Genomic DNA, 26227 nt, shown 5'->3' on the forward strand with positions numbered 1-26227 from the left:
TGATACAGAATGTGAAGAAAGCAATGATGATTATGCAAATATTTGTCTCATGGCACAATCAGACTCCGAAATAAACTCAGATTCAGATAGTGAAATCGAGGTAAGTAATTTGAAAATCCATACTAAAGTCTCTAGATACATTGATGAATTGTGTCTTAGTCTTAAAACTTCTCTTAAAAGGATTTCCGAACTTAAAAGAGAAAATTATGCACTAAAACAATAGGAAAATGTTTTGAAAGAAAAGGTCAAAAGTTTAGACAAAAGTGTTTCTACTTTAAAAAAAAATGAAGACAATCTTTCAAAGAAAATGCATTCTTGAAAAATGACATCTCAAATATTTCTAAAAGATTTTCTATAGGATCTGAGAAACTTGAGAAAATTCTTTTAGCACAAAGACCTTACTTCAACAAATCAGGTTTAGGAATGACTGCTGAAACCATTCCTCTAATTGATTTTCCTAAAGTAAAAGAAAGAATTAAGCAAAGACCTATAAGAAATGCCTACAAAAATCATTTCCAAAAAGTGTTTGTAAAACCAGTAGGTCGCGGTGCTCTTAAATGTTCTAAGTGCAATAGTTCAGATCATTTTAAAAAAGAATGTTCAATGGTTTGAAAACCTGTTAAGAAGGTATGGGCAAAGACAGTATATCATACTAACACCAATGGACCGAAAAAAATATGGGTACCAAAGAAAGCTTGAGTCTCTTTTCTAAATGCAGGTCACTATCAAGAGAAAGATTAAATGGTACTTGGATAGTGGATGTTCAAGTTAACGGTGGAAAAATTTCATTTGGAGGAAACAACAAAGGAAGAATTGTGGGATACGGAACTGTAAAGATTGGAAGTCTCATGATCAGTAATGTTTCCTTAGTGGAAGGACTCAACTACAATTTGCTAAGTATCAGTCAACTGTGCGATACCGGTTTCAAAATCAATTTTCAAGAGGGAATCTGTTCAGGAACCAGTAAAGACTCCTCTCAGTCTTTTACGAGTCAAAGACATGGAAATATCTACCTCATGGATGTCGAACCAGATGAAACCCAATGTCTAATTTCAATTGAAGAAGAAGCAAACTTATGGCACAGAAAACTTGGGCACATCAACATGAAGCAAATAGCCAAAATTTCAGCAAAGAAGCTTGTTCGTGGTTTACCCAATATGTCATGCCAAAAGTCTGATCTATGCACACCATGTGTGTTGGGAAAACAGGTAAGAAACTCATTTAAACCAATAAATTAAGTTTCTACTAATCGTGTACTGCAGCTTCTGCATATGGATCTCTTTGGACCAACCAGAACTCAGAGCATTGGAGGTAAGAAATACTATTTAGTGATTGTGGATGATTACTCATGATTCACTTGGGTATATTTCCTGGTAAGTAAGTCTGAAACATTTTCTTACTTTAAAAAGTTTGCTAAAAAGATTCAAAATGAGAAAGGGTATGTTATTTCAAGTATACGGACAGACCACAGAGGTGAATTTGAAAATCAAGATTTTGCTAAGTTTTGTGATGAATCTGGTTTTCAGCATGTGTTCTCTTCTCCATATACTCCAGAGCAGAATGGAGTTGTGGAAAGGAAAAATAGATCTTTGCAAGAGATGGCTAGAACTCTTTTAATTGAAAGTAACATATCTTCACGTTTTTAGGCTGAACTAGTTTCTACAGTATGTTATATTCATTAATAGAGTTTTTCTAAGGCCTATTCTGGAGAAAACTCCCTACGAGTTATTCAAAGGTAAGAAGCCAATTGTTTCATATTTTCACGTGTTTGGATGTAAATGTTTTATTTTGAAAAATGCAAATGATCGAGTTGGGAAGTTTGAAGAAAAATCATACGAAGGGATCTTCCTTGGATATTCGACCACAAACAAAGCTTACAAAGTATACAACAAAAAGACTCAATCTATGGAGGAATCAATTAATGTCAAATTTCAAGACTCTATGCAAAATGAATCGATTCAGACTCAACTTGAAGAATCTGAACTTACTCTAGACTCTACAAAGTCTAAATTTCTCTAGAAGCAGCTCATACTTCAGAAGACCAACAACCAAATGATAATAGAAGATTCAAATGAGGAAAAAGATCAACAGTTTGACAAATCAACCAGCAATTGGAAGCATAAATCCAGTCATCCCACAGATCTCATTATCAGCGATATTAATGAAGGAATTCGCACAAGATCCAAAAGGCACGAAGAGTCTAGTGCTGTGGCTCTTATTTCTGAAATAGAACCCAAAAGTATAGAAAGAGCTCTAACTGATGAAAGCTGGATTGAAGCCATGCAAGAAGAACTCAGGCAATTCAGTATCAATGATGTCTGGGAATTGACTCCTAAACCGAAAGGTAAATCCATCATTGGAGCTAAATGGGTTTTCAGGAACAAGATGAATGAGAAAGGAAAGGTCGTAAGAAACAAAGCAAGACTTGTGGCCAAGGGATATACACAAGAAAAAGGGATATACTATGATGAGACTTACGCACCAGTAGCAAGGTTAGAAGCAATTAGATTATTACTTGCTTTTACTTGTCATAAAAATTTCAGGTTATTCCAAATGGACGTCAAAAGTGTTTTCCTAAATGGTTTTATCCAAGAGGAAGTCTATGTGGAACAACCACCCGGTTTTGAAGACCTAAGGAAACCAGACTATGTTTTCAGACTGAAAAAGGTTCTATATGGTCTAAAGCAAGCACCTTGAGCATGGTATGATAGACTAAGTAAGTTTTTAATCCAAAATAGCTTTGTCAAAGGTAAAGTAGATACTACATTGTTTATCAAAAAAGAAAGCAAAAGTTTTCTACTTGTTCAAATTTATGTTGATGATATTATTTTTCGATCCTCTAATGAAAGTCTGTGCAAGAAATTCTCTAAGTCTATACAAGATGAATTTGAAATGAGCATGATGGGTGAGCTAACCTTCTTTCTCGGGCTTCAAGTGAAACAATTGAAGGAATGAACTTTTATTCATCAAGAAAAATATGCCAATGAACTTGTCAAAAAGTTTGGGCTGGAAAATTGCAAAAAGATCGATATACCAATGTCAAGTTCCTTGAAACTAGACAAAGATGAAGGAGGAAAGAAAGTTGACCAGAAGCTATACAGAAGCATCATTGGTTCACTTCTTTATATTACTGCTTCTAGACCTGACATTTTGTTTAGTGTTTGCATTTGTGCCAGATTTCAATCAGATCCTAAAGAATCTCATCTAAGTGCTGCAAAGCGTATTATCAAATACATTGCCTCAACCTCAAACATGAGTCTTTGGTATCCTAAAGGAGACTTTACTCTTCTTGGATACTCAGACGCAGACCTAGCCGGATGCACAGTTGATAGAAAGAGCACCTCGGGCACCTGTCAACTACTTGGAAGCAGGACAGTGTCTTGGTTTTCGAGGAAGCAAAGTACATTAGCTCTTTCTACAGCAGAAGCAGAATATGTAGCTCTTGGAAGTTGTTGTTCACAAATTATGTGGATAAAACAATAGTTAAGAGACTTTGGAATTGAAGATTCATGCACTGAAATCAAATGTGATAGCACTAGCGCAATCAATCTCACCAAAAATCCGATTCTTCACTCAAGGGCAAAACATATAGAGATTCGCAATCACTTCATTAGAGATCATGTTCAAAATGGAGAAGTTTCGATTCAGTTCATTGACTCAAAGAATCAATTGGCGGATATATTTACAAAGCCTTTGGAGAAAAATCAATTTGAAGCTATTCGTTCCAAACTCAATATCCTAAAGTTTGAGGAAGTTCAGACCTAGGATTGAAAGTCTAAAGACACTCAGACTCAAACAATCAAGATTTGTGACTGTAAGTTGTTTTTATTATCCCTCAAAAATCCCGAAAAGGTACGATTATCTATCCTTAATTGATTGTTGCTATTTTCAATTTCCGTGATTATTGCAATTTTTCCTTTTCGAAAAGAAGTTATTTTTGAAATGACAGTTATCCAAAAAAGGCAGTTAATTTTTTAAAAGGCATCTTTACATTTCTTTTACAACGGTTTGTATGCCTCACTTCGACTGCCTTATATACTATCAGTTCTTCTTTGTTTTACTCTCACAAACCCTAAGAGAGCTCCGATCTTCCATTTCTATCTTCTTTTCTTGCTTAATCTTCGAAAATTTGTCATCTTTCTTGGAAAACAAGCTTGGAATCTCTCAAAAACTGTGAAAGATGTCGTCCCAAAGAAAGTCTTCAAGGATCGCGAACAGGGGACCACAGCATATGCGTGAGGGGCCTACGCACTTTGATCTCACTGAGGAAGAAGAATCTCCTCATCAGCGACAGAGCCCACAACATTCTCAGCAGTGTCCATCTTCTCCTCCTAGACCTCAGAATGTTTCACATCAAGAAGGGGAAGAAATCATCGAAGATGCATAACCCATAAGAACTCTTAAGCCTGGCTTCACTGATAAGCTTTACCGTGCTCTGAAGAGGGGTGGTACTCCTTTGAACTACATTGACGAATTTTTGAAAGAAAAATGATATTGAAATGAAACCTATTTTCTACGCACAATGCAACGATTGGGAATTGCCCCTGCTGGATCGGCGGAAGAGGCATTGGCAAATATCCCAACTAATCCACATGTTGGAGGGCTGAGTCAGCCAGATGGGAATGACGATGATAGGATGTACAATCAATTTAAACCGAGAATGGGTGTTGCGGCAAAAATCCGATGTAAAAGGACAGACTTGTTTCGATCGGATGACCACAAGCAACTGTACTCTAAGTTGCTGAAGCGTGGGGTAATAAACCCTAGAAGTGTGGATTTTGATTTTCTTGACTTTGTGAATGTCAATCTGCGGGAAAAATTCACTCTTCTTCAACTCGAACAATTTTGTTCTGAATCTACAGAAGGTTATGCTGAACTTACTGCTTATTTCTATTCAAATCTAAGTTTCTTGGATGCGAATAGATTTTCTTTTAGTGTTCGAGATCAGGATTATGTGGTTGACATGAATACATTGGCTGATGTGATTAGGGTTGAAAGAGTGAGATATCAACCTATCAGTGTGTCTATTGCTCGTGCAACGTTGGAACTTGTTAAGGATAGAAGAACGGAAGAAAAGATTTCCTATTCGAGGATGAATGCAACCAACATTTTGCTTCACAAGATTGTGATTAACTGCCTCGGACCAAAATCAACTTCAAAAAAGCGACGTTTCAAACTCGGAGGCAAAGCTGATGTATGCCATCAATGCTAGTAAAAAATTCTCTCTTCCACACACCATTATGTTCCACATGTACAGGGCAGTGGTGAAGCACAAAGGTCAACTCCCGTATGCAGCTCTTATAACAAGTTATTCAGACACTTGAATATTCAACCTCCCCGAATTCTTTGTGGTAGAGCATGCGATCAAATGGTGGTGGGACTAAAAATGGTCTCTAAAATGCGTCTGAAGGAACTCAACAAGGAGTTGGAGAAATTCAAGAAGAAAACCCCTGTCAAGACTTATCAAATCTCTTTGGCTGCAAAAAGGAAAGGGAAGGAGCCCATGGTTGCTCCATCCAAGAAAAGAAGAGCTCTCATCATTGAGGATGAAGAGGATGAGGATGATATCACTATTTCTGCAATGGCATTGAAGAACTTGAGTCGTTCTGCTCCAGAATCAACGGAGAAACAGGAAAAAGACACGGTTGAAACAGAACAGAGGACTGGAGAAAGTGAAGATTTTGAGAAAGAATTGAAGAAGAAGAAGAAGAAGAAGAAGAAGAAGAAGAAGAAGAAGAAGAAGAAGAGGAGGAGAGAGTAGAAAAAGAACATGAGGAACACTCTTCAGTAGATCCAGAGGACATCTATGCCTCACAATTTCCACCTGAAGGCATGGAAACAGGGAGAGATCCTGAGAAAAGAGGAACATCCTCAATCCCTGCCACCAGTGAAGGAGTAAGTCGCTCTCCAATAGATCCAGAGGACATCTATGCCTCACAATTTCCTGAGGAGGGACACAATGTTTCATCGCCCAATCTGCGTGACAATGCTGATTTGCCATCATCTGCTTATGCACCGTTTGATTGTGTAGAAGCAAGTACTCAGACTGATAATTCAGTAGACTTTCGCAGAATTCTTGATATTCTTTTGGAGATGAAAGGTCAAATTTATGCTCTGGGATGCGAACTTCAGAATTTGCAGAATGCAGGACAAGCTTCTTCAGTTTCTTTGAATGATTAACTCCAAGCCCTTGCTCTTTAAGTTCAAGCAAATGCTAAGGGTGAAGAAGTAGCGCAACTGAAGGAGGACTTGAAAAAGCTGGAAGGCATTGTGCAGTCAATGGAAGATTTCCAATTTGTTCGTGTTCCCAAGCCATCTTAATTTCATTCTCTTTTCATCTCTACCTTTTTAATGATGACAAAAAGGGGGAGAGATGTGCAGATTTGACTGTTTGGATTTAAAACTTTTTTGATTGACTTGATGTTTGTGTTTGGCTGTTTGGATTTGGACTGGATTTGGAATTGACTGTTTGAACATCTGTTTATCTTAAGTATTATTGATATCTCATGGCCTTGTTCATAAGACTAACCTACTTTCTGTGGATGCAGATTCTAGTGTTATTACTAAGCCATTTATCTTTGAGATATCCATATTTAATTGAGTAAAGTTTTGCAGGTCAAAGTTATCAAAATCTACAGGAAAGTTTTGTCACCATCAAAAATGGGGAGATTGTTGGAGAAAACTTCCTTGAGTGTTTTGAAGCTGACAAAACGTTTCCATCATTCTAGTCTGAAGACTTGCAGACTCTTTCATCAAAGTCTGAAGACCTCCGGACTACCAGACTCAAGACTCAAAGTCTATCCTCATTGATAGTTTCCAGTCCATCGAAGAAGACTTATCCAGAACTGGATGTTTCGTCAAGGATTTGACTTTATCGACTGAAGAAGATCTCTTAGTTGGATATAGCATGTCAGAATCCATTATTCTAATCAAGATTGATTCGGGAATTGTGGATCCGTTGATTGGCGAAGTATACTTAGAAGGTTCTACTTATGGAAACCAAGATCCTGATTGTATGGGCGAGCAAGATTGATGGGCTATCGTCATGTTCCTTAAATAGCTCAAAGATCTTCCTAATTGATTCTGTCCAACGGGTAGATTAGAAGAATTCCTTTGGTAAGTGCCAATGGGTATGATGGCATAAAGGAGTATATAAGGAAGACGTTCTAGTTGTTCGAGTGTGTGCACGATAGAAGAATTCCAAAGTCTGAAGCTCCTTGTTCTTTGTCAATTAAACTGTTAAGCGAAATCTTGTACACAAAAGAGAGTCTATATCATTGAGAGACCTTGAGGAAGTGAAGTAAAGTCTCTACATTGTGGAATCAAGGAAGAGCCTAATTGTAACAACTCTTTTGTTCATAGTGAAATCCAGCCGGTGGGCTATCAGTGCGGAAGAGTGGACGTAGGCTTGGATTAAGCTGAACCACTATAATCTCTGTGTTCATATTCTCTTCTCTACACTCTTTTACTTTGATCGTAACTTGTTTTGTTTACAAGAGAGAATTTCCTTTTCATAATATATTGTTGATCAGCACTGCACATATCTCGCAAAATTGTTTATGCACCTATTCACCTCCCTCTAGGTGCTCATACTAGCTTTCACAAGAACAGCTGAAGGAGGACTTGAGAAAGCTGGAGGAGACTGTCAAGTCGATGGGAGATTTCCAGCTTGTTTGCGTTCCAAAACAATCTTAATTTTATCCAAATCTCTATTTCGTCTCTACCTTTTTAATGCTGACAAAAAGAGGGAGAAGTTGGTGCAAATTTGCATATTTGACTTTTGTTTAACTTTTCTTTGACTTTACTTTTGTTTGGTTGTGATTGGCTTGGACTATGTTTTGATGGTTTGGACTGTGTTTTGATTGTCGCTTAATGCTTGCAGTATCTTAAGCATTGTTGATATTCTCATGGCAAAGATAGTTGTTTTTACAGGACTAACTCATTTCCTGTAGATGCAGATTCGATACTATCTTTATCCTAATCCATTTATCTTTTTATGAGATATCTTTGTTTGCTTGAGTATTGTCTTGCAGGTTAAAAGAATTTAAATCTGCAGGAAAGTTTTGTCACCATAAAAAAAGGATGAGATTGTTGGAAAAAACTTCCTTATTTGTTTTGAAGCTAACAAAACATTTCCATCAGTCTAGTCTGAAGATTTGCAGACTCTTCCATCAAAGTTTGAAGAACGCCATACCACCAGACTCAAGATTTAAAATCTGCCCTCATTGACGGTTTCTAGACTGACAAAGAAGAGTTATCCATAATCGAATATTTCCTTAAGGATTTGATTCACGGCTAAAAAAGTTCTCACGGCTGGAGATAGCATCTCAAGATCTATTATTTGTTTTGAAATCATTATGAGTAATTTGGATCCGTTGATAGGCGAAGTATACTTGGAAGGTTCTACTTATGAAAACCTAGAATATATATTTATGTTAGCAGGAAGTGCAGTAAATAAAGTTTTATGTCATCTTCTACTATGTAAGTAGTGTTAGTAACATTTTTTAGGTTGTTACTTGAGCTATTAGGCTCTGGAATCTCATGAAAGAGTTGACCGTTTTAACTTTATAGATAGAGCCATACGGTTGTATTGAGATAACAAATTTGTAGTATTACTTATTTATTACAAAGGTCTTAAGGAGTCAAAATATATGGCGGTCAAAATTTTTGATCAAAAGGAAACGGCACAGAAATGTGACGTAATAATATAACATATTTTCACAGATGATATGGTTGCAGATCCACTAATTTAAGGCCTATGCCCATATGTATTTGAGCGACATGTCATTAGCATGTGCCTAAGAGTCTCATGAAATGCTGTTGTTTAGTGGGAGCTATTTTGGCTTTACTCTGATAAAGTTTTCATATGTGTTCATTACATTTAGTAACGGTTTGATATATATCAACTTTTGCATTCAATAAATATTTTTTAATATGTTGTTATTATGTTGAATACATATTGATAAAGTCTCAAAGTACTGTATAAATCTTGAGTGAAGACTAGGGGCATTCGGTTATTAGCCTTGTGCATATGTCTTGTGATACATAAAAAAAAAAGGTTAACCGTAAGGACAAGGCATATGTAGGTTCATTGGAACCATAAAGACATTCTCTAGTGGCACAAGTTTTTTGTGTCGCCTATGGTAAAAGAATGGTGATTGACAAATGGGATCTCTCTATGAGAGATGTTATCCATTTGTTACACAACCATATTGAATTTATATTAATAAAGTTAAGAACATTCATGACCATGGAATGCTCTATGTGTATACATGCAGTTACCGCCATGATTCGGTGTTTAAGACTTTATGTGATAGGATTGACTATTAAGAATTATCTCTGGACCAATGTGTGCACATACGGTACAATTTTCAATTAATATAGTCCAAATGGGAGAATGTAAGAGTTTTCCTAATGTGGACTACATTAATTAATATTATAATCTATTGTTTTTACGATTACTGTAAAACAGGGTTGGTCAAAGGTGAAATAAAAGGTTTCTTAATTAGTCTAATATGGGGCTGGCTAGTGTGGACCGAGTTGAGCCTGGCCCGTAATGAGGGGACCTAGCTGGAAACTTTATAAATAGTGCTCAAGTCTCTCCTATAACTCTAATTCTCACATGTATCCTCACCTAAGGAGCGTTTACCTAACGCTAAACGTGAGGGGGGCCGCCTCATTGAGCCAGTGATACGGAGGCAATAGAGGAGAATGACTTGATGCGTGAGTAATCCCCTTGATGCGTGGATAATCCTTTTCTGCTTTCGCTTTAAAGAATAATGGATCCTAAAACAGGTGCGTTAATCTTTCTACTCAATTATGCATGTTCTTGTTCTAGTTATGGAGATCTTGGGATTGCACAATTTGCATCCTACACCTCTGTCGGCACACCATGGTTGACAACTTGGAAGAAGTGTCGCGACCTAAATTTTCAGGGCAATCCTAAAGTTTAGGTTAATGGATTACAAAGTTTGAAGACTTGGCACGGACCCTCCCAAGTCCTACCAATCGCGACTTGAAATTAACCTATTTAAACATTCAATTCTATTCAATTTGGAGCCGCCACTAATCAATTAGGGTTGATTAGAAACCCAAATAAAGTATGGGAGAATACTTTATTTTTACGAACCAGAGATTCAATAAGTCCGGGGACATGATTACGCTAGATTAGTCTAACGCCTTTTCGGTACCTTTTATTTTAATTTCAAAAATATTTAGCAGACAATGTTAATTAATTTTAACCTAAACTACTAACATGCAAATGGTGGTCATGCGGGTGCACAATCAATAAAATAACATTCAATGAAAAATGCTAATAAAAATGCATGCCCTAAACATGATTTCTAAATGGCAAGACACCTAATTTTTCTTTTTTCTTTTTTAAAAAAAAATGTCAATTATATGCAATCTTAATCTAAATTTAATATGCATGGATTTATTTTAATGGCATGCGAGATGCAATTCATATGGTATGACTTAAACTTATCACTATATGTATGCAATCTAATATATATAATCCTAAATATGCATGTGCTACGTGATATGGGATGAATGACATGGTAAATCTATATACATGTTCTTTTTATGATTTTTTTTAATGATTTTTTTTATACATATATGCAACCTACACTAAACAATGATGACATAAAATGAGATTTGAACTAACTTATTAGCTAACTAAACGGCTTTTGTGTTTTCTTTCTTTCTCTTTTTTTTTAAATGACAATAATTCTTATTAAAGAAAGCGACATAATGATGCAATGTTAATCTTAGGCCTTTTATTAAAAAAAACTACATGATGGGAATATTAAAACATTCATCTATGACCCACTAACTAGAGTGCAACATGTGGTGTGATTTATATGACCTAAATAACATTTTTTATTCTCTTTTTATTTTTGGTTTTGTTAAAGGAAAATCATCCTAATTTTATATGAATCTTAAAAATGCAAAGCTTTAAATATGAAATGCATATGCACCTAAGTACTTAAATTATAGATATGCATAATATGTGAGGAGCAAATAATGATAACGCACCAAAATATAATCCATCAATGTATATCAATGACATATTTTAACATGAATCAATTATGCAAAGCAAACCATAAATTTATCATAAAAAGTTGAAATAATAAAAAATTTAACATGCTGTCTCGCGGTTCAATATTTTTGATTATCATGACTTAATATGACAAATTTCCTAATTAGATAATAAAAATAAATCAAAATAAATCAAGTTAGAATAAAAACAAAACATGAAATCAAATATCTAAAACTTCACCTAGTCTAACTCACGGTTGGCTTGAGGAATGGCGAGGAGTAGCTGGTGGTTCGGTGATGGGTCGCTGTTCGGAACAAGGGCTGTCCGTTGGAGCTCCGGCGAGGTTCGGCAGTAACCAGACCTGCAGCAAAACAGAGGAGGCAGCAGATGGTTCTGTTCAGGCGTGGAGCCGGCGTCGGTTGTTGTAGAGGTGGGGATGCGGCTTTGACTGAGGAAGAGGCTCCAACGCGGTGGTGAGCGACGGGCTGAACTCGACGATGGCGGGGACGCGAGCTATGGTAGCGGCGGCGGTGCTGCGGATGCGCGAGCGAAGGGCTGATCACGGTGAAGCGAGCCGGATCTGGTACGGGCGTGGCAGCAAGGCTTCGGTGCGGCGGTGGGCTGCTACGCGTTGACGCTAGTGGGTCGTCGGCGGAATCGGAACTCGAAGACAGTGGCGCCAACACTCGATCGTTGGGCGCGATCAGCAACAGCGGCACCGGTGACAGGTGAGCAAAGGCGATGGCGTCAGTCTCCGGGTAGAATTGTGGAGAGCTTCGTGGGAGAGACCGGCAAAGCATCGAGGAGCAGCAAGGGTGCGAATGTCGTTGGATCGCGAGTTGCAGCAGCACCGGTTGTCAGGGGAGCGAAGGGCTCGGGCAAAGACGGTGGCAGGGGCCGGCGCAGGGGTAGATCCGGAGCTGTAGTGGTGTGGTGAGCAGTGGAGGGTCACTTGCGCTGCAGATCGGCGTCGGCAGGGCGAAGCAACGCACGGCGGAAATGGAGGCGCGGCGGTGCAAGCGAGGGGGTTCTGTTGCTGTGGCCGGCGAAGACAGCCCGTGAAGGAGATGAACAGTGCTTTCCCTTTTTTTTCTTTTTCTTTTTACTTTCACATCACTCACCTATCTCTCTCTCACGTCTTCTCTCTGCTTTCACCTTTTTTTGTTGACTTTTTCCTTCTTTTCTCTCTCACTCGGCACTCTCTCTCACTTGTCTCTCTCACTCTCTACTAAAGACTTCCCCCCATTCACTTTTTGCCACTGTACTTCTTCTCTTTTTCTCTTCAATTTGCTATTTTTTGGACGAACAATGAAGAGAAGCTCCCTCCCCCCTTCTATTCAAGGCTTCGTACTCTTTATTTATAGAAAAAGACTTGAGTTTGTTTTTTTGCAGATGAAGATTTTCCGATATATTTGCACATCCTCGCTCAACTTCTCAACAACAAAGTGGCTCCAAAAGATTTGGCTGTTGAGTTTTTTTGAATTCGATTTTTCAATTTTTTTTTTAAATTTCCCTCTAATCAAAGATTATTTTCTATCTCTATTTTTTTAAATTAGGTGTCAACAAGAAGCCAAGCTCGCGAGTTGCACACCCCACTTCTGTGACGACGGAGGACCGCCGGAAGGAATCGCAGCAGGAGAGGTCGATGGTGGGGATGGAGTTGGGCCTAGGGCCGATGGGCTTGAGGGTGGAGAGAGTCTCGAACGGGTGGACGAAGAGGGGAAGGAGGGAGGTGAGGCCAGAATCGACAAGACCTTTGACGCCGAGCTTGGATTCTTCGAACTGCTTGAGCTCTTGGGCTTGGTTGAAGGCTTGTTGCATGGTGTCAGTGATGCCCTTGGTTGTAGTCTCTGAGTTTTGGTTGGAGCAAGGTTCTGGGATTGGGTTGGATGAGGACGTCGCGTAAGGAAAGGGAAGAACGAAGAACGAAGAAGCGATGTGAGTGGGACAAGAAGAGACACCATCCACATATATTTGCAAGAGAAATGACACAGTCGTTAATCTACTATAGTCACAAAAATTAAATAAAAAATAATTAAAACTTATTGTGGGATCCACTCATTCAAAAATTTATTATTCATAACAAGCTATTATTTTTACGGTAACCTAAGACTATCATACTAATAAAATCTGCTTGCTATTATTTCATGGTAACTTAAGACTATTTTTCTAATAAAATTTGCGTGTCAAAATGGGATTGCGTAATCATAAATGGTTCTGGCAAAAGAAACATCTGGGTCGTGGATGATATGAATAAATGACAAGGTGAAAAATCATTGCAAAAATAAGAAAGCATTAAAATAGTCTATTTTATTTTGAAATTTCTACTGAAGTGACGGCTTTATAAAATAACTACTTTCTCTTGCACTATTGCTCCATTTTCAAAGGATAGAATTGGACAATTACTTGGAGATACGAGGGAACGATGACACTTATGAAGACTACCGTTTTTATTTTATTGGGAGGCTAGTGAAAGGATGAGGAAAGAATGAACAAAAAAGGAACAAAGACGACGGTTTGGGAAGATGCATCGGTTTAATTTTTGAGAATCGCAACAATTTTACGCTAACCCTATGTTTGTCGATGATGTTGAATGCTGACATGGCACAATTGTATTGGTTGTCCAAGATGATTAGTTCTTTTAAAAATTCTGCGAAACTCCAATACTACGTAATTTTTCCGTTCAATGTATGTTTTGAGTGATTGTAGCGTCCGCGAAAGGCTCATATGATCTACTCTATCCACAAAGACAAACCAGTGATATCAATTTGAATCAATTTCTTTGACTCTAATGGTTGAATTTCTTGCAATCAAATTGCCTATTAGATTGGAGCGAATAGTTTGTGATTAGATAGGTTGAGACACATAATTGAGATATATTTGAATGTTTTGAGAGTTAAGTATACCCTATAGAGACTTATTCTCGCAACTGCCAGAAAGCAGTGAGTTTATCTGAGGATATGAGCTCCGAGAACGGTCTGAACTCATTCTCGTAATTGCTTGGGTTGCAAATAAATGCTACCGACACATGTGGCTCTTGGTTAGGGTTGGCCAACACCCAGTGGTCCACACTTTTGTGCTTGTCGTTGGACATGATCCGGGAAAACAAAAATCACATGAATGGATTTATGTTTCATTGATAACTTTTTAACTGACTGGGCTGCTTTAGAGACACTCCTAGTCCTCAATAGGAGTTTACCCGGAGGATGTTGCCGATGTTCACAACTAGAGCACCCAGGACTGGTGTCACATCCACCCACTCATTGCCATGCTTCACTTGCAACCGCTGACTTGGTCCTGCAGGAGAAATGTGATCAATCCTGGGTTCGTGTGGGACGTCAAGCTGATCGTCCGATTGAGCTGGGGACAGTACGGATAGTAAATCCCCACCATGGCCCTCGTCTCCAAGCACGTCAATTCATGTAGCTTGCCCGAACTCATTCCCAGTCCCTTGCTCAACAATCCCATCAGGAGTCCTCCCGCCCAATAGTGATTCCCAGCATTTAGGACTAGGTCTTCAGCACCCAAGCTTAGATCTAGTGAGACCAGGCTGGGAGCCTTGGCACTCGTGCACCCAAACCCAGGTCTATAAAGGTCGTGCTTGAGTCTCAAATTCCAAAGCTTTGATCCTTGGTACTCAAGCCTAGTTTCACAAAGGCAGTGCGCTGAATCTTGTTGCTTTGGCTTAGGCTCTTGGTTAATGAAGCAATCGTTCTTATAAATATATATATTTAAATTAAATTATTTATTTTTTTATCCTTTTTCTTTTTCCTTCTTCCTTGGCTTTCTCCAACCATGAGGATGGTTGACAACCCAGCATATGCGAGGGACGAGATTGCCTAAGGCTAGTGAGTGTCGAGCTCGTTGGCCTCATTGAATCTGGGGAGGTGGAGCCTTGCTCAAGATTAGCAAGCTCATCCCTTGCTGTGATTAGCGACTGGTGACCGACCAAGGAAAAAGGAGGAAAAAAGTTAAATATTAATAATTAAGATTTTTTGGTAGTTTTACCTAAGAAAATCAAATCATATTTTTCATACCAAATGACAAAAATATTTTTTAATTTATTTTCAGGTTTTAGTTAAGCACCAGAAAAAAAAAAAAAATGTTTTTTTTTTCTTGGAAGATAACAATCTGAAAAGCATTTTCAAAAAATGTCACATTTTTTGCAAAATAAATAGAGTTCTAATACTCGTATGCCATGACCATTATACACCTAAACTATGTTTGTTTGTGATACAAATACTAATGTGAGAATGTTGGCGTGGCGCAATTTTATTGGTTATCTTAGACAATTAGGTTTTATAAAAGTTTTATGAAATTCAAATCTTAAGTAATTTATTGGTTTCATAGTCAATTCCTTTTGGCATAAACCAATCCGAGACTGCTTTTGATTTTAATGGTTGAACTCCTTGAAATCAAACTTGTGGCATCGTGGATTAAATCAATCAAGGAATTGTCTGTCTTAACCCATCCCATATCAAGCTTCACAATTTAAGTTCTTTGGCATTTAAGTAGGCACTTTCTCAGAAAGTCATCTATCTTGGTAGTATTCTCACATGATCATACTTAATATTGAAATTTCAATACTAAAGGTTACCATTATGTCAAAAACCATAGTGTATCTTGTGAGTTAATTTCAATTTAATATATATATATATATATATATATATATATATTAGGAACTTTCTCCTTCTATGCTGTTCGTAACCCTTCTCCATCTTAAAAACCATTTGGAGCCGCTCCTTATTTGAGCTCTTTGGCTTGGTGATCACTTCACATTCTTGTCGAACTGGGTTGTTACAAATAGAGTATTAGATTAGAGGCGAAAAGTCTGTGATTGGACATGTTGAAAAACAACAAGATGTGTTTAAACTTTTTGAGAGTAAAGGATATCCTATAAAGAGTTATGCGCAATCCAATTATGAGGTAAGACTCATCCTATTTTACAATTGGTACAAAAGTTTGGCCTTTATTTCTCTCTCATGTGAAATTTGATTAGTATGATTTTTGACAATCGGAAAGCTTGGGAATTCTAATTTTGAAGAATTCATTGGAACCTAAAAATAAAAATTTTCCCAACAACGTTTAATTGGGTGATTGAAACTAAAGGTCATGATGTTATGATTCAATCAATGGATTCCAACAAATAAACTATTTATGGATAACACAGGAAGTGGAGTCAGAATTCTAATAGAGTGGGGCTGTAAAGGTTTCGATAATGTTTGTCATTATTACATGATGGAGAAAAACACCGCGTAGCAAAAAAATATATAAGTAGAAATAGCAAGAAGTGTTTTTGTTTAGGACCGAGGATATATGTTAAAGAGAAAATTGATATATCTTTATATAACAGTGCAATTTAAGTTTATTTTATGAAGTTTCATTTTTAAGACACCAAAAGCTAAATAATATACTAATAATTTACTTAAAACAACATCTAATTTATCGAAGGTCATCATATAAATGGTCAGGTTAAGTAAGAAATGGTTCTTATCTAATCACTAATCTGATAAAGTAATTGTTGACACTAGAACTTGTCCTGGGCCCACTAGGCTTCCAGAAGACGTGTCTATCAAAGGAAATCCGGATAAGGCCATAATCGCAACGGTCATAGTCACCGACGACTCGGTATCAACAATTATTCGGAAAAAGAAGATAGGAAAGAGCCAGTTACGAAGAAGCAGGATATCAATTACCGAAGCACTCAGTATCATCTACCCCGTGAATGAGATCGGATGCATTTGGTTGGATTTTGCGAAAAGTTTTTGAAAAAATACAAAGGATTTTAAGTTAAATGAATTTTTTAAAATGCAAATTATGTTTGTTAAATCATAATTTAAGAGTCCATTGTGAAATACCTTTAAGTTAAATTGTATTTAGAAAAATTATACTCATACAAAGCACTTTAGTTATTAAAAAAAAAAAAACAAGTTGCCCCAAATAGACTAGATGGCTACCGGCGATCTAGATCTGTTGCTAGTGGATCATCGGTGACCATCGTCTACCCTCGGGGACCACTGGCGAAGGTCGACTAGGGTTGGGTGACCCTCGGTGAGGGCCACTTGGGTCAAGCAAACCCAGGCAGCCCTTGCCGACGCAACCCTTGTGGAGGTCGCTCAACTCCAACGAAGGGCAGCTAGGTCGTGCGACCAACATAACCCCTCGCCAGGGTCGCCGCACAACCCCTTGCCTGGGTTGCTCGACCCTAGCGAGAGCCAGTTGGGTGGCGCTCGCTCGACCCTAGCAAGGGCCAGGTGGGTCGTGCAAACCAAAGCCCTCATCGACGTGACCCTAGCAAAGGTTGCTCGACACTAGGCAGCCCCTTGCCGGTATCATGTGACCGTGGTGTCACGTGATCGTCGACGGCCGTCTGCTATCTAGATCGAGCAACCTCAGTTGGCCTCGTGAGGGTCACGCGACCTAGACGGCACTAGCCTAGGTTGGGCGACCCCCTGGTGATGGTCGCGCGACCGTTGACGACGGTCTCTTGGGTCGCTGGCAACGTCGCTGGCCTCTCTTTAGTCCATGGTCGGACCCTTGCAATCACAACAAACACGTCAGCCAGCCCGAGGGAGAAGAAGATGAATAGTCGCAAATAAGGGCAAAGTCGGAAAATCAAAAAATCAATGAGGATAAAATTGGAAGAAATTTTTTTACTTCCCCTACCTTCCGAGAAGGTTGAAAGTCCAAGGTAGCCTAGGACTTGCCTTAGGCTTTCAGCCTTTCAAATGCAACCTTTGTTTCAAGGTGGGTTTAAAATTTTTTGCCAAACACCTAAACATTGGCCCAAAGATTCTTAGACACCCAAAGTCACTTCCCAAAGCTAGTACCAAGCGTAGCCATAGTACATTTATTGAAAGTGCATCGAGAATTCTAGAGATTATTCGAAATGTCGAGACAACTATTTTCTTTTATCTGGCTATAAATAGCCGAAGAGAAGTGATTGTAAAAGGATCGAAAAAATTGACAGAGAATGCAATACACCTATTATTTGCTGCTTTTTACATTTACTTTAATCATCATTTATCCTGCAATTATCTACAAGCCCCATTGGATGTGGCATCCCAAAATTCAAAGTCAAGTTATAAGGTGTGTTAAAATCTCCAATTGGGTAATGAAATTACCTATGGTTTATGCTTTAGCCATTAGTCTCTTTTCAAGATTATGTGATTTGTGCTTGTGTTTATGAAATTTTAAATTTTGATAGATTAATGATAATAATCTAAGCTTGGCCATGCACTTTATAAATTAAATTTCAATAAACAAATTGTCACAAGACTTTGGCCATGTTGAAAATTAAAACTTAAAAATATTTATAGAAGAAATTCAAAAAAAAAAAGGAGGGTAAAATTTGATTGGGCCTTAAGCCCAAGAGTGGATCTTTAATGGGCCAAGTTGGCCGGCCCATTGAAGCCCACAAGTGGGCTGCCGTCGACCAAGAGGGAGGCCCAAGAGTGGCCGGCCCAAAAGCCCAAGCCCAAAAGCCCATCAAGACAAGTGGCAAGAAGTCTTCATGCATTGGCCTAGACAAGGGTGGCATGCATTGGCTAGTTAGGAGGCAAAGTAATGATTACTAATGATGAGGATTAGGGGGGATAAAAGAGAAGGGAAGGAGAGAGAGTGGCCGGTTCACCCAAGAGAGTGTGAGAGAGAGAGATTGTGCGAGAGAGAGGGAGAGCGGCCGAGAGAGAGGAGAAGCCGAGGAGGGAGTCGCCGTCGCTCGCCGTACGTCCGCCGTGCTCGCCGCCTTGTGCCGTCGTCCGTCCGGTCTAGAGGCAAGTGGGAGTCCTCTAGCTGCTCTTGCATGTGTGTGTGTTACTTGCATGTTGAATTTTTGGGTGTTTAGGTGAGAAAAACCGAAGTATGGGTGGTTTATTCTTGAATGGTATGGCTGTTTTTGCTCGAACCGTGTGAGTCAGAATGTTGTGTGAGCTTGCATGCATGTTTAGAGTCCGATTTTGGCTTCGATTTATTCATGAAAGTTGTAGCTAACATCTTGAAATACAACATACTGAAATTTAGTGGAAAATGATGGATATTTGAGGGGTTAAACTCTCATTCTACGGAGACCTCAGATCTGGAAAGATTTCACTGACCTCTTGTTGGATGTGTGGTTGCATGTTGGTTTGTGTTAAGAATATCTCTTATATTTCTTCATCAAAGTTGTAGGGGACATCTTAAAATATAACATACTCAAATTTGAAGTGAAATGAACAAGTATAGCCTAGTAAATCGACTAGATCTTGAAGACGGTAATTCTGGAGATGTATTTTGGGACACCCGAGACTTCATGGACCTAAATGACGACTATACTCTGGATTTTTGACTTGGATCTCTTCATGAAACTTGTAGATAACATTTTTATGTATAACATATCCAAATTTCAAAGGAAACTAAAGATAATAGGTAGGCGAAAACTCAGTATTTCGGAGAAGCATGTACTGGACGATGCGGTAATGGATCCAGAAGCTTCGTGAGACTGTAGAAAATAATGTAAAAATAATATGACTTGGAGTTCTTCATGAAAGATGTACAAAAATTTCTTGGCTATAACTCGGTAAAATTTCGTAATTTTTGGAGGTCATATGAATATTTTAATCGAATTTCTTCAGAAACTGTGCATTCTGATTTTAACCGAAAATGACATGCCATTTTGTGAAAATTGTGAAATTTTGTGAAATTCTATTTGGCCATGTATTTTGCATGAAATTATTATCCTATTGGCTAGTTTATGACTTGCCTTAATTTTTAGAATTTTTGGGAATTTATAGATATTAAATTTAATATTTTTGAAATTAACAAAAAAAGCTGGAATTTAAATAAATGAAAAAGGGCATGAAAAATGGATTATTTTATTGGCCATAAATTCCATTAATTTTATTTCATAAATAATTATACCATGTTCATGTATGGTGAGGTCTTGATGTATGCATGACATTGAATTGACATACATGTGTGAATTCCATGCCAAGTATGACTTGTTGGATGTCACGCCATATGCCATGCTAAATTGAGATTGAAATCGGTAAACACGAATAATGATAAGTGAGGAGGTGGTTGTGGTGGAGGATGATGCCCGGAATGTATAGAGATGCATTGCCGGATGGCCCTGGGAGATTCAGGATGCCCGGAACGTGGGGGTGCCGGAAGCCCAGTCGGAGGTCTTTGCCCGAGGGGAATGCCTCGCGATGCCAGGATTGGGGTGCGGGATGCCCGACCAAGGAGTGTAAATGCCGGAAGCCCTGTCGGAGGTCTTTGCCCAAGGGGAATGCCTCGTAATGCCAGTTGGGATGCGAGATGCTCGGAATGTAGGGGGCCGGATGCCCGGTGGCCTGGAATGGCTGAATGCCGGAAGCCTCGAAGGTCTTTGCCCGAGGGGATGATGAAATTGATGATCCGAGGAATGGGTGATGTGGTGATCAAATTGAAAGTTAAAAAAGGGAAATTAACCCATGGCATTGATGATATGCATGATGATGATGATGATATGTGATGTGATATGATGATGATGATCACCCGTGGCATGATGATGATGATGATGATGATGATGATGATGATGATGATGATATATGATATGGCATGATGATATGCATGATGATGATGATGATGATGATATATGATATGGCATGGTGACATGTGTAATATGATGATGCCATGATGATGGTGACATGTGTAATATGATGATACCATGATGATGGTGACATGTGCAATATGATGATGTCATGATGATGATGACATGTGTGATGTGATGATGTGATGATGATGATGACATGTATATGATTATGATAATGATGCATGATAGTATGCGCATGGCTTCAAGGTAAGTAACGCCTGCAATGCTTGTATGATTTGCATGATGCATTGAGTTGTTATTGGATTCTTTTACCTGCTGAGTGGTTGTACTCACCCCTTTGGGGACCAACATTTCAGATTAGCAGCATGCTCGCTTCCTGCCGTTACGCGGGGTACATTTTACGGTTTACCATCCGACGTCGAGGTAGAGTGCGAGGAGTTCGGCTGTCCTTCGGTACCTGGATTGACATAGATTCGTGTGCGCTATTTTGTCATGTACGACATAGGCCTGGCTGGGGGCCCGATTGTCCAGGAGTTCGTCTCCGTCCACGTTCGTCGCGACGGGGTGATGAGAGGGATGCTGCCACCTCCACCGCCTGACGCAGCGGATCGGGTGTGAGGCCCGTGCGTGACGAGTAGGAGCTGGATCTTTTTGGATAGTTAGCCGACACTTATGATGAGGGTTGTGCACGTGAGATGTAGAGGGTCGAGGGTTCTTTTTGGGGTTTTGGGATGGACATAGCTGAGTCCTAGCTTTTCCTTTTGATGTATCGACCTAAAAGAAGTCCCATCTTGAAAATATATGTAAATAAAGTGTCGTGGCTTGTCTATAAAAGCATGGTGATTAGTGGTGTGTATTTGTATCATGGTTGGTAGGGGGAGAGATCGTGATGTTTGAATTTGCTTCCGCTAATGAGTCACGCTGGAGCCGTTTTGTTTTAAAAAAAAAAAAGAATGTGTGTCTATGAAATTACGACGCTTCTTCTAAAGGAGAAAGGTAATAAGGTGTAACATTGGCGCTGGTGGCGACCTACGAAGGGTTCGGGGTGCCACATTGGATTTATCTTTATTCATTGTTATTGCCATTAGAGTATAATTAATCTTTTCCTTTTCAACACATAACCTGATATACAAAAAAAAAAAAAAAAAAAAAGTCGAAGATTCAACTTTCGGTGAAAGATATTTTCTCCGAGAAGATTCTTGGCGAAACAGTAATTAATATAATTTTTATAAGATTGTTATATAAAAAGAAAATAAAAGGGAAAATTCCAAATAAGGGCCTAAAGTATACATTGTTTAAATAAGGGCCTGAATTGTTCTTATTTTATTAAATAAGAGCCTGAAGTGAATATTATTTCTAAGAAGGGCCTCAAGTAGCTATATCAATCTCAAAGAAGGGATTGAGTTTTTTTTTCGATGAAGAGCAATTTCATCTTTTAAGTTTTTATAAAAATTTTCCTTTTTTTCTATTTTTTTCCAAAAAAATAAAATATTAAAAAAAGAAAAGAAAAAGGAACACACATGAGAGGGATGCAGGCCCTCCCCTTTGGTTGACGAGGGTTGCCAACCCTTGCCATGGCACCGACGACCCCGCCAGCCATCGCTGTCGCCCCATTGGCGTTGGGCAGTGGCCACAAAGAGGAGGGAGCCCTCCCACCTCCCTCCGACCTATAGTTTTTTTTTTTTTTTTTGAATTTTTCTTTCAAAATTTTTAATCTAATTTAATTTTAATTTATATTATATTGTGTTTTGATGAAAATATCCTTAATCAGTGGGAATTTTTTGCCGATCGACGAGCTGGTGAGGCTAAACCCTTATTTGAAATAATCATAATCACTTCAGATCCTTCCTTGAGACTAATATGACCACTTCAGCCTTTATTTGAAATAAGGTCCACTTCAGGCTCTTATTTGAGAAAATGAGGGCATTTCGAGCTTTTATTTGAAGTTTTCCAAAAAATAAATAAAGGAGAAGCCTTTGCTTGCCCCTCCTTAGTTGTAACCAGTGAGTGGTATGTAGATGAAATCTCATGTATATTTTCAATTTTTTTTCCTTTTCTTTCTTGAGATTTATATTCATATGAACTCATCCATTCAACTCCTCTATTTTATATCTAAACTAGCCACTCAATTAGCGCTTTATGTGGCTTGTCTATATGCATATATTTTTAAATTGTTGGTAACACTAATAATATAGTATTTGTTATAAGAGGAGGTAAGACTTATTTAATAGTGATAAATATATAATTTTCTAGAAGAATATTATATGTGAAGGGGGGGCTCGGGTTACAGTGAAGCAAAAAAGGGGCCGTATTATTCTGTTCCCTACATGATAGAGAACGTGATTTTTTTAGAGTACATTCGGGAAAGCTATATTTGAAATAAGTTCCGACGTTGACAAGAAACAAAATATTATAGGACATAGATACTCTAAAGCTCAATGCTCAGTATTATATAGGGGAAGAATCCAGTATTTCCTCCAGTGCAACAAAGAAGCAATCTTATTCCCGTATCATCTTTTCTGCCCCATGCACCTCTGAATCACGCCCTGAAGTAATGGACCAGACTATCGTCCAACTCAGTAGTAAAGAATGCCCTCCTGTATTCGCCCATGGTGAACTGCCGAAAAGCAGCAGGTTTATCTGAGGATACGAGCTCCGGCAACGGTCCGAGCTGAGTATCCACATTGCTCACGTTGTGGAAAACGACTATTGTCACACGTGGCTCTCGATTAGGGTTGGCCAATGCTCGGTGCTCTGCACTTTTGTATTCGTTGTTGGACATGATCTGGGAAGTTAAATCACGTAAATCAGATCTCTATTTCATTGTATAATGTTATTTTTGAATTGGCTCAGGTGATTTGAAAATTCTCTAGTACTCAATCGAAAGTTTACCTGAAGGATGTCACCAATGTTCACAACCAAAGCACCGGGAATGGGCGGTGCATCCAACCACTCGTCCCCGTGCTTCACTTGCAAACCTGGCAATTGGTCCTGCAAGAGCACTGCGATCACTCCCGGGTCCGTGTGGGACGCCAAGCCGACCGTCAGATTAGGCTGGGGACAGCATGGATAGTAATTCCCTACCATCGCCCTGCTCTCTGGGCATGTCAATTCCTGTAGCTTTTCGGGACTCAATCCCAACCCCTCGCTCAACAGTCCCAGCAGGATGCGTCCTAAGCGTTGGGTCTGCTGATCCCATTCCATCACCTCATTTCTGCAGACCTCGGGGATCTCTGCAATGTCCGGTTTCGGCTCCAACCTTATCTGGAGCGTGTCCCTGCAACATAATTCCTAGCGGTTTAGTTAGCATCGAACATTTTATGTGGCACAACTGGCACTTAGGACGACCGATGCTGATGTTGACAATTCATGCAATTATATTTTAAATTTCAATTTTATGAATATATATATATATATATATATATTTCCCTCTACCATACGTCATCGATGATTGATGACCTCTGCCGGCCTTAGGTGAATGCGGCCCACGTCAAGGGCTGACAAGGGGGCCCTCACTTGTGGCCAACAACCTCCATTAGCCATTGATGAAGCCCGATGATGGCCAATGGAGGGAAAAAAAGGGAAAAAAAAAAGAAAAAAGAAAAAAAATCATAATGAATAGAAAATTGCAAAAATTGTCAACATTAACATTGCCATGTAACCACTGGGGGTTCGCCTCAGTGGCCACCCTTCCAACATGGAAGGGGGAGGTGAGGGGTTCAAATCCCCACCTCCTCAGGGGGGGATGGGGGTAGGGACGCGTAAGTTTCGCGAGTGGGTTGCGACTCCCACGCCTTGCAAGAGGCAGGGCACAAGTCTGCGAGTGAGTGTAGAGTAGGATTAGAATAGGACTGACCAAAAAAAAAAAAAAAACATTGCCATGTCACGTACTACGACCAACATTAACTAAATTGCTATGTCAATTATTTTTGGTAAAAATTGATCGAAATAACTAAATTGATACAACATTAGAAGGTTTAGATTAAATTGGCAAAGTATTAAAAGGTTTGAGACTAAATTGTCATAATTGAGATGTATATGACTAAATTTATACGTTGAAATATTTAGAATTGAATTGACTGCGGTACGATAAGTTTAGAATTTTTGGGACAATTTTTCATTCATTTGCTAAATATTCTAAACTTGATTTGATGCGATCCTAAATGGTACTTAAGCTTGGTTGATTACCTCCAGCTAGCCGCTTTGGCATGGAACAAGTCAACGTTGGAGAAGTACGCGACGCCGGTGTCCCCCTCCCTCCCCATCTCCCTCCTGTATATCCTTGCCTTCGCCTCCGCCGGTAGCTCGTTGAAGGCCTTCACGGCCGTGGTCGTGCGATCCATAACCTCCGTTGGCACACCGTGGTTGACTACCTGGAAGAAGCCGAGCTCGCGAGACACGCGTCCCACTTCTTCAATGATGGAGGGCCGGCGGGAGGAGTCCCAGCCGGAGAGGTCGATAATAGGGATCGAATGGATCGAATCGGGCCTGGGCTGGGCGGTCTTGAGGCTTGAGAGGGTCTCGGGTGGGTGGATGAAGTGGGAAGGGATGGAGGTGAGACCGGAGTCAACGAGACCTTTGACTCCTTGCTTGGATTCATCGAATTGCTTGAGCTCTTGGGCTCGGTCGAAGGCTTGTTGAGTGGTGTCCGTGACGCCCATGGTTGGAGACTCCGAGTTTCTGGTTTGATCGACAGGAGTGTCGTGCTGCAAGGAAAAAGAAAGGGAAGCACCGTGAGAGGAAGAGACACCTCCCACATTCATTATATAGAGAAAAAACTGGCGAGAGATAGTCATCGGGTGCTTTTGATTTTCTTTTATGGAATTTTAACTGGTATAAAAATCAAATTAATAAAGGATATTGACTCACAGATTAAAGGACAGATATGAAGAATCATGCAGCTCAACATGTTATTTTTTAAAATAAAATCTTCTCATTTTACAGTAGTTATTCTGGGCTTTTTAATATTTACAACTAAAATCCATTTATACTAATCAAGTGGATCGCATGTGGGAAGTAGGGGTGTGCAACCGGACCGGGTTTACCTGGTTCCCGGTTCGGCCCACCCGGAAAACAGGGTTGGGAACTGGTTCCGGTTGAAACTAGTCTGGGAACTGGTTCCTAAAATTCAGACCCTGTTTGAACCGGTCCGGGAACCGGTTCCATGGGATTACCCACCCGGGAACCGGATCAACCGGACCGGTTCGGGAACCGGTTTGAGAACCAATTTTTAGGGCAGCCCAAAAGTCCAAAATGACCAAAACCCTAATTCATTCTCAGCGTTTTCCTTCGACGAGCTCCCCTCGACTGTTTCTTTCTTTACCCCTCACACCCGCAGACTTCACAGTTCACAGTGTTTTCCTTCGTCGCGCCATGGCCAGATCCAGCTCCCCATTGCGCTACTTCCTCATTTGCGTTCATCTGCTTCCTCGTTGTGTCATTGCTAGCTCCTCATCGCGCCATTGCTAGTTGTGTCATCGCCAGCTCCCCGTCGCTCTATTTCATCCATCACCGGCTTCCTCATCTGTAAGCTCACAAATTTCCTCGATTTTTCTAAAATTTTCTTACAGATTGAAGCTGGGTTCTTCTCGTTTTCTTTTGGGGTGCTTTCC

The 26227-nt window shown here is 39.5% G+C and overlaps 1 protein-coding gene and 1 pseudogene across 1 annotated transcript; both read right to left on the reverse strand.

Moving 5' to 3' along the window:
- Positions 1 to 12862, reverse strand: part of LOC104435521 — a 49522-nt pseudogene extending 36660 nt beyond the window's left edge.
- Positions 12863 to 22905: 10043 nt separating this feature from the next.
- LOC104433244 (1-aminocyclopropane-1-carboxylate oxidase homolog 4-like) lies at positions 22906 to 25361 on the reverse strand. The gene is made up of 3 exons (XM_010045928.3): positions 24804 to 25361; positions 23508 to 23892; positions 22906 to 23400 (listed from the first exon to the last, which is right to left on the reverse strand). The coding sequence occupies exons 1-3, from the start codon at positions 25274 to 25276 to the stop codon at positions 23155 to 23157; spliced, it is 1104 nt and encodes a 367-aa protein (XP_010044230.1). The 5' UTR covers positions 25277 to 25361; the 3' UTR covers positions 22906 to 23154.
- Between the last annotated feature and the right edge of the window lie 866 nt (positions 25362 to 26227).

This window comes from Eucalyptus grandis, chromosome 2 (genome assembly GCF_016545825.1).
Source record: "Eucalyptus grandis isolate ANBG69807.140 chromosome 2, ASM1654582v1, whole genome shotgun sequence".
Lineage (NCBI taxonomy): Eukaryota > Viridiplantae > Streptophyta > Magnoliopsida > Myrtales > Myrtaceae > Eucalyptus > Eucalyptus grandis.